Below are 13,940 nucleotides of genomic sequence, written 5' to 3'. Positions count from 1 at the left end.
TCTCCATGGCAATAATGTCAATACTCTTAGAGATTTTATTGTCATTAACTGAATTCGCTCATCTTTGGTTAGTTTAAAACTAGACATTCTTTCGTCAAGTCAGGCTTTCGTGTTTGAATATAAAAAGTAGGCGTTATGAAATCTCTAATATCTCTTTTCCCATCACATATATCGAAAATACCTATACCAAATGAAAAATGAATCCAATCTCAATTATATGAGACACATTTTGTTCTTGTACGCAGATACTTCATAAACCGTGTTAAATATATCCAATGACTTCTACTTTCATTTAATTCAGCATTAGGGCACTGGCGTTAACTCTCAAACCGTTGAAACTTACCCGACCCTAAAATCTGCTCATATTCTCCGACTGATCGCAGGTGGATACATATGAAATAAAAAAGTACTTAATTCAACACAACATAAATACATTAAGTTTAAAATAAAACAGGTGGGGCATTTAGCCATGGAGACGCTGCTCTCGCTGACGTCGAAGCGCGCCGGCGAGTGGTTCAAGGAGGAGCTGCGCAACCTGGGCGGCGTGGACCACATCGTGCGCACCATACAGGACTGCGCCGACAAGCTGCACGCGCCCGCCGCCGCCTGGACCAACACTCACCTGGACATCCTGCGGAAGGCTGACCGCTGCATGCGGGTTCTCGAGAATGTGAGTCGTGTATTTGAATAACTTTGTTTTAAAATAAAATAATTCTTGGTAGGTTTTCAGTTTATTCAGATAGGCAAAGCGAACCAGCCTCAACTAAGTATCTGCAGTCACAATTAACCACTTTACAACATATTACCACAAAAAAAAAACATGTTATCTAAAAATGAAAAAGAAAAAATTATTTCATTAAGTTATTAAACTGTATTATTAAAATGTGAGAAAAGTGGATGACTTCCGTGAGAAAACTGGATTCAGTAAACCCCTACTGATTTCATCAGATTTAGAAATAACTGTATATATAATGAAATGTAAAACAATAACAGTAAAAAACGGGATAAAAACATTTGAAGATAGGTTTACTTAAAACTGATAATAACGTTAATATCCACTGCGACATACGAATGTCGTATAGTTTTATACGGGGTTAAATAAAGCTAAAACTCTGTAACAGTTATTTTTTTTATTTTTATTAGTTATCTTACAGATGTCAACTATGTCAGAGTCCTATCTTAAAAATATGTATATATTTATGTAATTTCTTAGCAAAGAAAACCAGAAATAGTCCCAAATGTCAAAAATTATTATAGCAAATAAAATAAGCATCGACTTGCTGTTTTTCATTATTGTCTTGGAAGGGCCATTCATACAGTCCATAGTCCATAGTCCATTCATTACAGAGGTGTGTTTTGAAATTTTCCGATGCCCTCTGGGGAGATTAAGATTAAGTTTTTTTTTTTAAAGTTACGCAGAGCGATCGAATTTAAGAGACAATTTAGACATTCTTTAAAAATGTCTCATTTATAAAGCAAATGAATGATATTAAATAAAAATATCAAACTTACATAAACTATTGCTATTAAATAGAACGAAGGTCGCGTTTCATCGATACAATATTACAATCATTTAAATAATGTGTTATATTGGTTGAGATGGTTTTTAATTATCTCAATAGATGGCGTGCGGTGTCATATAAACCTTAAAAGTAGAAGTAATTCGATTACTTAGACGGGACTACAGTTGGCCGAGAGGTTAGAGGTGAGATTTGGCCGAGAGGGAATGGTTAGGGTACGGCGAATGACGTGGTTTCTAATTCAGAAGAATTTGATCAAACTTTTCCTATTAAAAAAATTCTCAATTGCATTTCAAATATTCATTTTATGCTCAAATATTTTATTAACATTTACAAAATAAATAAAAAAACAGACGTCAAATACATTGGGGTCCTTAATTGCTGACATAAGTTGATTGATATGCAAGAGCCAGGTTGTAAAATAATACGTACACACAAATAATACGTTCAGTTGATTGAGCAACCGGAGCCGAACTAGGGTAATCCTGTATTTCGCCATACAACATTATCTCCTCTAAGTTACATTTGATTGATTTCCTAAAATACAAACACATCAACATTTGTTAATGTTATGTATGTGGTATGGTGTTATGTGGTAATGTTAATAAACAAATGTGATATGTTTCAACATTTGTTAATGGTAAAAAAAAAATATATAAATTATCAGATCCCCTATTTTTGTGGTGTGGTTAGGTGAGTGGAGTGTGAGTGGGTGCATATAAGTGGGGTGTGAGTATTTATAACGATGAATCATATTGGGAATTTTGTTAAATGATACATACATAACAACGTTGCGTGTGCGTGCAGGTGACGCAGATGAACGAGGCGAACCAGCAGCACCTGGTGTGCGGCGGGCTGGGCGCGGCGGGCACGCTGGCGGCGCTGCTGCGGCGCTGCGTGGGCGAGGCGCGCGCGCACCTGCACCTGCGCCACGCGCTGCTCGACGCGGCGCTGCCCGCCGTCAAGGTGCTCGTCAACCTGTCGCACTCCTTCGCCGGCCTCTGTGAGTATACCTATCATATCGATGGCAAAACGAAGAGGGTTTCAGTGTTAAGAATACGATTGAGCAAATTAGATTGCTGCAATAATACATACGGCGTTTAAATCAAATCTTATTACAGTTATGATTATGATTGTTGTGTGAAATTATGTCGTTTGGCGACATCATCAATGCTAAATCTATCTATATCGCGAACAATTGACATTTCAAAAATTTTAGCTCTCTTGTTTTTTGTTCAATTTTATTAAAACTTGATAAAAAGTACTCACTTTTCTTGCTTTTTCAAAATATTGAAGTTTCCATTCGGTTCAGGTTAAAAAATCATCTCATTCCAAAATGTCATAAGCGACAAATAACGTCATTCGTACGGCCAGGAATACATTTTACATAGGCACATCTATATTCCACTAATTATTATCAAAAACTGGTTGAAAATTTATATTAAATAAACTACCTGCACCCGGCAAACGCTGTTCTGCCTTACTCTTATCATTTAGGGGTATGAAAAATAGATGTTAGCCGATTCTTATAGATACCGGATAAGCACAAAAAAATTCATCAAAATCGGTCAAGCCGTTTCGGAGGAGTATGGCAACGAAAACTGTGACACGAGAATTTTATATATATAGATTAACGATTGTCACTTATATATGTCACTTATGTACGTCTTGTATTTCATAACCCGAATTGAGTATTTTCGTATTGGGTCCTATGATATTGAAATAATCTTCACCGTTTTAAAAAGCGGTGATGTTATCTACATGCGCAGATAAATTGAAAAATCTATTTATTTCCTGCACGAACGCTCGGTCTCGAACCCCGACTTATCGATTTTAATGAGATACAGTTCAAACATATTTTCCTTGAGAAAAAACTAATAGCTGACAAACAAGCAATTATTGTTAAGACTCAGTAGCATAATTTCAAAAATTCTTACAATTTTGTATTGATTATACTAAATAAAATCTAGGTTATAAAATATATCATGGTCATTACAGCATCATCGATTGGAGCTCAAGTGGTTGGTGAACAACCATCGGTCATGGAGGTGTGCTTGATAATGTTGAACAATCAGGACAACTTCATTCCAGACTCAAATAACTTCGATTTCTCTGTCTGTGTGAGTATCATTTAATAATGTATGTGTTAATGAATCTTCAATCCCATAGTTCATAGTTTGATAAAAATATTACAACTCTCAGTTTTTAATTTAAAAAAACATGAAAGAAAATAAACTGTTGTTGATAGAAAAAATATTGATCTTGTGAAGATTGATTGGAAAATTTCAATCATTCTCATGAAGATTTTTTGTACAAAGTGAAGAAAAGTATAAATGCCTATATTGAGTATTAAAATCTGTTATTGGTATTGGTGGAAATCTTGTCAATTACTTTTCCTACTTTCAGGTTTTAATGCTGCTAATCAACCTAGTACAAAACAACGACGTGAACACACAGCGATTGCTTAGCTTAAGAATTCGTGTGGACAACGAAAATGATATTATATCGCGGAGTGTCTCTGCGCTGGATTTGATTATTGACTTGTTCCATAAGAGAGTTGAACTTGCCAAGTGAGTCAAATATACTAAAAATAACATATTGATGAAAGCGGCTCTTGTATAGTTTTTTTTATGTTATAGTCGGCAATGGAGCTGGCGGGTCGCTTGATGGTAACCGCTATCACCGCTCATCAACATTTGGGGAGGCGTAAGGTCTACAATTGACCTTACGCCTCTACAAATGGATTGCCGACTTATAATTGGAAAGGGATTAAGAAAGGATTCATGAGAGGAACAAAGGACTGGGACGGGTAAGGAAAAGGATATAGGCCTCCGGCTCCCCCACTCACCGTACGAAACACTGCTATTATTTCACGTTGCTCTTTAGTGGGGGTGTGGTACTACCCCGGTGGGAGCTGGCCCAATTTGTGCCGAAGCGTGCTCGACTCCCACATGCAAATAGTTTTCAGAATAATTTTTGAAAAGCACCTATATTTGATTTTCATCACCATCAGTGTCTCCAATCTCTATGCCAAATTTCCATAAAACCTAAACAGGTTTTTAAAATATCAGTTAAGTCCTCAATGTGTTTATTGGTACATTTTTAATAAACTTTATTGAATATTTATAAACAAGGCATATTGTTATTTATAGGCGAGCAGAAGAAAACACAGACGCCTTACTGGATGGCGAAAAGGACGGTGAGGATAGTGATAACAAGAAACAGCCAGATGACATTGATGAAACTGTTGCAAAACGTGAGTTTTATTTGTTATTCATATGATATTAAGTAACAAATGTTGTTTTATAACAGGTATATAGAAACAATATTGCATATTGCATATCTAATAATATTATTACATAAAATATTATTTTGAATGTATAGGTTAATCTTTTATCGAAATTAAATAATAAAATACAGTTGAATTCCTGAACCAAAAGTTTAGTGGGTGTGCCAATGACTTCATTTATCATATGTTCATTTTATACTTACAATAAATGTAAGTGCAAGCCATTAATGTTATATTAATCATATATGTGCGCCAGTGATACGAGCGGGCGGGCACATTGTGCACATTATGTCGGGTGTTTTTATATGATGAAATTCGCTGTTGCCCGCACCTTCGACCGCACGGTCCTCATCAATTTTCATGAACGTTTCATCCCCTTGGGGGTAGAATTTATCAACTTATTTTCTTAGCGGATGCCTATGTCATTACATCTATCTACATGCCAAATTTCAGCTTTTCAATTTCAGCCTGTTCCATCCAGAGGTTTGGGCTGTGCATTGACAGATCACTATGTCAGGCAGTCAGTCAATTACCTTTGAGCTTTATATATAGAAAAAGATACATACGCCATTATCAGTTGCTTTATCACCTCAATTTATAGTTATTCAGTATTCTACTTACATTCCCTGCATTTCATAGTTTCCATAAATGTAACCTTTAACGTTGTAGTATCACTACATAGTATAAAGCAAAGTCGCTTCCCGTGTGTCCCTGTCTAGGTGTTTATGCTTAAGATTTAAAAATTACACAGCAGATTTTTTTTTTTGGGGTTATAATAGAGCGATTCAAGGGGAAGGTTTCTATGTATAATAAAAGCGAAAGCTAGTGTAATGTATAACTGTACTCCCAACGCATCTGCGCGCAGTGCTGGCGCGCGCGGGCACGCACATGGAGCACACGATGGTGGGCGCGTACCTGGCGCTGCTGGTGGGGCAGGCGGCGCTGGGCGCGGGCGCGGCGGCCGTGCGCGCGCGCCTGCCCACCTACGCGCCGCTGCTGCCCACGCTGCGCAAGTACTTCGCCTTCCTCTCGCTCACCGCCAGTGTGAGTATTTGAGACCTCTTTGCCTTCGTTACGTAACGCGATACGACACCGCTGTATCTTTCCTAGGCCTTCCTTTCTCTCGCATCTACGTTTATTAGTTCGATGTTTATCACTTGTGTCGGGTGTCCCGAGAGGCACGCGTATATTTTATTAATGGTTTTTTACATAAATGAAAGACTAATGAGAACACGCTGATGGTAGGCAAATGCGCCGTGGTCGACCGCAACAGAAGTTATGGGTGTTTCCTACCATAGGTTAAGGGTCGAGACGATACAGTTATCCGCCCCTATTTAAGTTAAGATTTAATTTATTTCTGTTGTAATTGAAATTGGTTCAGTAGATTTGGCTTGCAAGCATCATAATGACATCCTCAATAAAATTTATACGGTCTGAATTAAAAGAAAATAAACCAATAGACGCGCTAAATTGTCGGGAACAACCAAATATAATAAATTAAATAATGTTCACCGTACATTTTCGATTTCCAGGCGGAAGCGGCAATAGTGGCGCACGTGAAGTCCACCCAGCGGATAATCCAGTTCATGGAGAACAGCGACAAGGAAGGCGAAGCCTCCGCCGCGACGGCCGCCGCCCCCGCCGCAGCCCCCACTCCCCTTCCCACCGCCTCATACTACACGGGATACTACCAGACTTCACCCTCCGACGTGCCGCAGGACATGTCACTGAGCAACCTCAACTACGGCGCCAACTACTCCTCCGGCTCCGACCGGATGTCCTCCTCCATGGAGGTTGACGGCTACCATTGAATTTGGAACTAGCTGCGACGTGTGCTCGCCAAGCGTGGATATAGAACTCACCGACAGTCTGCTCTCTGTGGAGGTTGGCAGTTACCATAGAATTGTCGACTAGTCGTATGGAAATGGAACTCACTTTGGCATTTGTAATTTTCTTTTTTATTTTTAAACGCGTTCGAATTGATGCATGTTGGTTTGCATTGATTTGATGTTTTTAAATTTTTAATTGTAAATCAATTTCGATTTTTTTAGTTTTAAGCTAATGCTGGATAAAGTAAGTATACTTTATCCAGCATTAGCTTTATTATGCTATATTAGTTTTCTAATAGAATGCTTAAAGTTGGTTTCTATTTTCATATCGCCGTCTGTGGAACCATATAATTTTATGTGAAAGGCTAGGTACCCATATAGCTATGGTGTAAGTTTGCAATCTACAATTTTTAATGAAACCTTCAAATGTTGTTGATCACAAACAATTATGTATGTATACCCTTAATGTGTATGTGGATACCTAGCATTAAGTTAAATACTTAATATAAAGTAATATGTGTTCCATGAAAGTATGATTGGATACGGCTGAAAGTTCACGCTGAGTACTGCAAGTGTTTTGTTTTTAAAATTTTATTGTGTGCGAGTGGTTGATGGGAGACTTGTAAATAAAATCTAAATCAATTTAATGTATAGATAAATCATAAAACATGCCATTCGTAATATTAGAGTTTGTTTCCGTATAATGAATTGTTATGAATTGTTTTTTAGTACCTCATCTTTTGTAATATTCCTTTGTCGCCTTTGTAAATAGATCCACATTAGATAGTTGAGTTGGATATGGGTTATGATCTTAATGAAATTGAGATATTTCCGAGTTTAAGCCTTAAGTGGCAGTATAAAAGTGCAAAGATAGTCAATAAGTGTATAATAGATGTGAATTCCGTTATGTGAATATGTATGCACTTTTTGTATAGAACTGAGAGTGACAATCTATCGAGTATTGTTCTCACGAGGCACAATTCTTTGTAACTAAATAAGTAGATAGTTTAATAGATCGGTCTCTGATCGAGATACATTGGAAGATTATGTGACGCTGGTCGGACGAGACAGAATGTTTTCGCAATGTACAAACACTGTTAATTACATGAGAGACATTTTAAATAAATAGGAAAAATCACGATCGGATTTTTAATTATGTGGTTAAATTGCGGTTGACCTTTTAAAAGAAAATGTAGACAAATTGACTGATCACTTCTATTTCACTCGTAGTATCTGTGGAAATTCCATACTTTGAAACTATTTCTGCCTGCAATAAGTTGTCGAACAAAGCAATCACATAGTATTTATTGAGGTTGAACTAATTGCTTGATAATTTATGTATGTTGTTGAATATTGCATCAGATTGAATTGGTTAGTTGCTAGTTTGTTATAGTGAATGATAGCCTTTATGAATAGCTTAGGGTTGAAATTGAATCCGGATAATTAATCTTTATAAGATTTGGATAACATTTCAAAAGTTGGACATTATAATTTTTAAACTCCATCACAATTGTTCTTATTTTTATTTATTTTGCTCATTACATAAACATTTGTAGCTTTAATTATTTTCAAGGATAGTTTTAATGTTTCTTTTTCACAAGTAGTAAATAAAACAATGGCACCCTACTTAATAATCTTTTAATATTTTGTATAATCTATTCTGATTCTGTGTCCCAGATTATAAACTAGTGTTGGGTAAATTATTTAGGTACAATTTTAAAGAAAACATATTTTGGGGAAAACTTTTTATTGAATTAAATAGCTTCTAGTTTATTGTTTATATGGGTATCAAATTCTCAGTCTTAACATGTATAATATTCTATTGAAATTTGTAATATATAGGGAAATTTGTGTGAATGCCTTCCGATAGTAGTCGGTTTTGTGTTTTGTGAAATTCAATATATTACACCAATGTAGAGTTGACAGCTTTATTATATAGACATACATACTTGCAGTCGTTTTATTTGTTTTAGCCTAGCCTGACTTGGTACCTAAATTTGCGGCTTATTATAATAAATTGACTTTATAGACTGGAATATTCGTGTACAGTTTTATTCTTATATCTAAATTATATTTTACGTAATTTATTGAACTATAGTTGTATGAATTTTGCTGTGTACGCGTTGCGTTATTTCTTGTATATCACATATGTTTTCTATATTATGTTGTTAGCCTGTGTCGAGAGTTTGATATCTTGAGAAATTATTGTAAATGTAACGTGTAATTATGTTTTGAAGTATTACGTGTAATTATTATTATTAAAAGAAGGACAAATAAAACAAGTGTTTGTATTACCCTTTACTAATTCACATCTACTAACAAATATAATAATTTTACATTCTCTTTTACATTGAATTCTAATTCGAAGCATTTTTTGTAGTACTTAACAGAATTAAGAATGGGGATTGTTATTTGTATTTAAAATAATACAAATATTACCATTGCTATTTATCCAAGAAAAGCAAACAAGAAATCGTAAAATGATTCCGTGTTTCTTACCAAGCTCTAGGAATTAAGATCTGTGCATATTCTTAAAATATTTATATAAATTTAATTTTTAGTTTTATAGCATTGAATTGCTTTATAAATGAGAAATTTTGAAAGAATTGACTTTTTTTTCTATTCATTCATTCGTTCAAATAATGTTTCATGTTGGTTGGATTGTTCTTAGTCATCTCAATAGATGGCGTAGGGTGTCCCTTAGGCACATAAAACCGGAAGACTAGAAGAAATTCGATTTCTGAGGCGGGATGACGGGTGGCCGAGAGGTTAAAGTTAATACGTACGATAAAACTAGCCTTACTAGTTACAATGTATATATATATATATATATATATATTTTTTTTTTTTTTTTTTGTAATTTCTGAGCACTTAAACATGTGAATAATTTTGTTTGCCTTAAGAAAAAATAGTCTATATGTATAATATGTAGTTTAACATTTTATTTTCGGAAACGCCGTTACATAGACAAAAATAAAAGCCACGTAACAAATAAATAAAGACCAAGAAAATTCTTCAAACATGCATCATTCGCTAAAATGTATATATAAAATAGCTTGAACAATTCATAGTAGGTATATAATGTTATGCATTTTCATTAATTTTAGGCTTGCGAATTAGGGGAACCACTATTACCTACGTCCAATGTGTTGCAGTGAATTGTCACTAATACAATATTGTACATTAAACTACCATACCATATACATTATGTAGTATTAGTACCTATAGTTTACTACAGTAAAATACTTAAAACTCGTGGGCAGTGGATAAATATATATACCTAATTTGTGAAATTAAGAAAAATGTAATTTTTTCAAATAAAAATTTAATAAGATGAATGATTTTGATCTATATTTTTTCTACCGCACTTACTCTCGCTACTGCTGGAGCGCGTATAGCTGGCCAATCTCCGCTTTCTGTAAACGTTTTATTTACAGTCATAAGTTGTTCAAAATTAGCCTTTGCCAACTTATGTTTATTTGCGACTTTTTGTACAAGCTCTTCATCATAAACTTCTTCGGGATTGTCTAATTTTAAGTGCGCTTTCATTTCTTGTAACGTCACAAGAAAGCAGTTCCATGGAGACCAGTCTTCGTTTACGTGCCATCGACACAATCTTAGCTCTGACAAGTCCCCACATTCGCTGATAGCAGAATGAGCATGCCATAATTTTTCCACTATAAAAAATATATCTTTCTCTTGCAAAACAAATGCTAAAGACCCCCAGCATTTGCGTCGTCTTTCATCACGCTGTACCGCTCTTAATATGAATTTGTACGGAGTCATGTCTACCCAAATGCGTTCATTAACATCCTTCCAGGAGCATGATGTGCACACTAAGAATCCACTTATTTTTGCGTTCAGCGGGAAGTCTTTATATAATTTAACTTGATGACACATTTCACAGAAGTAAAGTCTATCGTTTTGGATTTCCCTGAATTCTCTGATATCGTTACATTTTGTCACTCCTGAATTTAGCTCAGATGTTTTAATTAATTGGAATAGACTTGCTGTGATCCTGCGTCTTAAAAATTCTAATTGATGATTATCACACCGCCTAACCAGTAAGTCACATTCTCTATCAAGTAATGTTATTATTTCTTCGGCTAAATGATGCCGGAAATCTTGTAAAGCAAATTTCATGTCGACAAGTATTTCAATTCTCTCATTCGTTTGCATATCATCTCGAAGGAATGAATTATATAGTTCTTTGAGTTTCCTTGCTTTTTGTGTTTCTATGGTGTCCATGGTTATAAGCTTACCATCTCGTCCATACCAAGCAAAAGGTTTTGATATTTCCTCGAGAAACTTTTTTTCTCTAATTTTCTTACTGTCTTCTTTAACTTTTATTCTATAATCTTCAATGCATCGTAATAGTTCGACTTCTTTATCAAGAAGCAGTGTGAATTCTGCAATTTTTGGTCCTTTTGAATGTAATTGAGATATACGTGAAATTTCTGCATGTTTCCAACGATCGACCTTAAAAAGGAACTAGTTAATGATAATATGGTCACTACCATAATTGTAATTTATTTACTACACGACAATATTAGACGGTGATAATTTTTAGATTTCTTGTTTTTCTGTTTTCATGGGTAGATAGATATATTTTAAATTGAAGAGCTAACATTTTAATTAGAGTGAGGCATGGGTATGAAGGCATGTCCAAGAATACAAAGTTCGACGAAATGTGACATCTGCCAACCCGCACTTGGCCAGGGTAGTGGATTGTGGCCTGAACCCTCATAGGAGGCCTGTGTCTCAGCAGCAGGAACATACATGGGATGATGATGATTATGATGGGTAAGTACTCAAAAGAAGAATAGGTTTTATTCGGTACTTAAAGAGTAATAACTAACCATTGAATAGAGTTGATCAAAGTCTTCTCTCGTTTTTGGAAATGTTTTTGTTATGAGGTCACTCTTTAAACGACGTTCTACAGCTTCTCGTTCTAACCTTTCTTCTTCTTTCATTCTAGCTATGCGTTCCCTAAAAAAGGTTCAAGCGTGTATGTAATTCGATTGACAATAGCTAATTAATATTTATTTTAAAAACGAATATTGCCTATTAGCAGTACGGCGTATTATAATCAGTAGAAATATGCGTAGGAACTCACATGCATCCTTTCAGCCATCTTTCTACTTTTTGTCTAAACTGGTGATGTCGGAAAGCTCGCTGTATAACTGACGCGTAATGGTTATGGTTCAATCGTGCTACCATTTCCTCGTAAGTCTCATAGGGTTTCGGTATTAAAATCTTATCAGTCACATTGGGAATATATGCATGAACAGTATTCATTTGGGTCGCTCGACTATACGCTGTATCCTAAAAAGTCATTTAGTGTAACATAATGTAGTTAATTTAGTTTATGCATTTTTTTTTTATTTTAACTTACATATAGTTTTTCACGCATTTTAGCCGTTTGTGTATCACGGCATGTTTTATTTTCTGGTAGTACTTTATCGGCCTTCTGCGGAGTCTGCGTGAAGGCGTGATGATAAATTGTATCTGGAAATTTTAGAATTAAAAAATTAAATAATTTTCACTTAAGTTTAAACTTCTTTTTATGATCGGAATTCGGATTTATTGATTGCAATAGAAAGCGACAGAAAACAGATGAAATAAATGGTTTAACCATTTAATTATGCTTCAGAAGAAATTCAAAAGGTACCTGTATGAACATTTCTGTATCCCCCTAAGAATGGCTTCTTTATAGGTTCGGAAAATATTTCAACATTAATATGCTTTAAAGTTGTTCCAAAGGGAACAATAACCGTTAAAACATCATTTACTGGTATTTCGTTGTAAAGCTTGTCCAAGTTTAATTTCGCATTATCTTTAGTTAAAAGCTCTAGCTCAGCAATGCCATATTTATCATAATCCAAGTCTAAAAGCGCCATTCGGTCTTTCAGCGGTTGTTCTCCGCGTAATAGAACCAAATTGTCAGCATCAACTTGAAAAAGACCTGCTAGATTCTTTTTTATTTCATGAACTTTTATTATAGAGTGGTATGAACGGGTAAAAATTCCATTTTGATTGCGGACCCGAAATTTTATTGCAATGAATGGCATAGTTTTCTTTTTTGGAATAATTGATTGAAGTAGTTCATGAACGAAGGATTCTTTTGGAATTGACGAAAGAGAGAATTCTTCAGAATCCTTTGTGAAAACATCGATCACGAGGTTTCCATGAGCATCAGTTTTTAAGTCAGATAGAGCAGTGGTTTCCTTCAAAACATTTCTATTTTTCGTTAATATTAGGTTATTATTTGACACAGATATTAATTTGGCCAATTTGCGCTTTACATATTTGATAGGTGTATTTGATGGGAAGACTTTACTGAACACTTCGTTAGAATTTATGGGGGATTTAAACGTGACCAGCGTGTGACTGATGGGACACCTATATTGTTCAAGCTCTCTAGAACATGGTGCAGTTTGATTACGCGTCTTGGTGTCATCATCGGTCGCAGAAGATAATCTTTTATATGGTGGCGCAGTAAGCAGCTTTTCACGTCCTAAGTCGCATTGGCACGCCACCACCCCTGTTAGACAACCAGGATTCGGAGCTATTCCTATTGTATAATTCTGATCCATATCTATAACTCGAATTGGAAACTATACAAAACTCAATACAATTATCACAATGCTAAAATTATTGAAATTAACATAGCAAAGCAAAGGTACACAGTTTCTAAAAAATCAAACTGAACTAAGAAACGGTTGCTATGATACAAACATTGGCATAACCTTCTGTCAAAGCTCGGCATCATTACTCGATTCGTCTTATGGTAATTGTTTAAGCAGAAAAGCAAGTTGGTTAATTACTTTAGAATCTTTCGTTTTTTTCTTTTCTGTGCGTGTATGTCAACTCTTACGATTTAAGACCTGAGTTATCCATACAAACAATTACATATATATATGTTTGTTTACTTTTCACATAAATATAATTTAAAACACTTTTATGGATGAACTCGTAAGTAATACACTGTACAGACCTTAGACAAATATCGCATCTAATGGAAAAAAAATCTTTAATTAGAAAGAGTAACCTATCGAAACTTATACCTAATTGACTGTTATTCGTAAAATGTACTTATAAAAGTTTCATCACCATCAGCCCTTATATGTTCCCACTGCTGGGACACAGGCCTCCTATGAGGGTTCAGGCCATAATCCACCACGCTGGCCAAGTGCGGGTAGGTAGATGTCACATGTCGTCGAACTTTTGATTCTCGGACATGCCGGTTTCCTCACGATGTTTTCCTTCACCGTTTTAAGCAGTGATGATGTTATCTACATG

General features: G+C 35.3%; 2 protein-coding genes across 2 annotated transcripts in view; one reads left to right on the top strand and one right to left on the bottom strand.

The window, feature by feature from the left end:
- Positions 1–8,911, top strand: part of LOC119836078 (protein wings apart-like) — a 15,184-nt gene extending 6,273 nt beyond the window's left edge. The window contains exons 8-14 of the mRNA XM_038361299.1: positions 455–670; positions 2,328–2,523; positions 3,519–3,640; positions 3,927–4,090; positions 4,673–4,776; positions 5,675–5,853; positions 6,342–8,911. Coding sequence (XP_038217227.1) covers positions 455–670; positions 2,328–2,523; positions 3,519–3,640; positions 3,927–4,090; positions 4,673–4,776; positions 5,675–5,853; positions 6,342–6,620 — 1,260 coding nt within the window. The 3' untranslated portion in view covers positions 6,621–8,911. The remainder of the gene's footprint in view (positions 1–454; positions 671–2,327; positions 2,524–3,518; positions 3,641–3,926; positions 4,091–4,672; positions 4,777–5,674; positions 5,854–6,341) is intronic.
- Positions 8,912–9,986: 1,075 nt separating this feature from the next.
- Positions 9,987–13,234, bottom strand: LOC119838657 (IQ and ubiquitin-like domain-containing protein). Its single transcript, XM_038364715.1, has 5 exons — positions 12,310–13,234; positions 12,034–12,146; positions 11,755–11,963; positions 11,498–11,627; positions 9,987–11,117 (listed from the first exon to the last, which is right to left on the bottom strand). The coding sequence occupies exons 1-5, from the start codon at positions 13,232–13,234 to the stop codon at positions 9,987–9,989; spliced, it is 2,508 nt and encodes an 835-aa protein (XP_038220643.1).
- Positions 13,235–13,940: the final 706 nt, after the last annotated feature.

This window comes from Zerene cesonia, chromosome 3, assembly GCF_012273895.1.
Source record: "Zerene cesonia ecotype Mississippi chromosome 3, Zerene_cesonia_1.1, whole genome shotgun sequence".
Classification (NCBI taxonomy): Eukaryota; Metazoa; Arthropoda; class Insecta; order Lepidoptera; family Pieridae; genus Zerene; species Zerene cesonia.
The sequence above is the reverse complement of the archived record's forward strand: the minus strand, read 5'-3'. Positions and strand labels throughout refer to the sequence as shown.

Bases quoted from the DNA above. Each gene is read 5' to 3' on its own strand.
- LOC119838657 (XM_038364715.1), bottom strand. From the start codon at position 13,234: ATGGATCAGAATTATACAATAGGAATAGCTCCGAATCCTGGTTGTCTA. The intron at 12,147-12,309 runs GTACCTTTTGAA...TAAAATTTCCAG, and splicing joins ATACAGAAATGTTCATACAG to ATACAATTTATCATCACGCC. The intron at 11,628-11,754 runs GTGAGTTCCTAC...AACCTTTTTTAG, and splicing joins AGATGGCTGAAAGGATGCAT to GGAACGCATAGCTAGAATGA.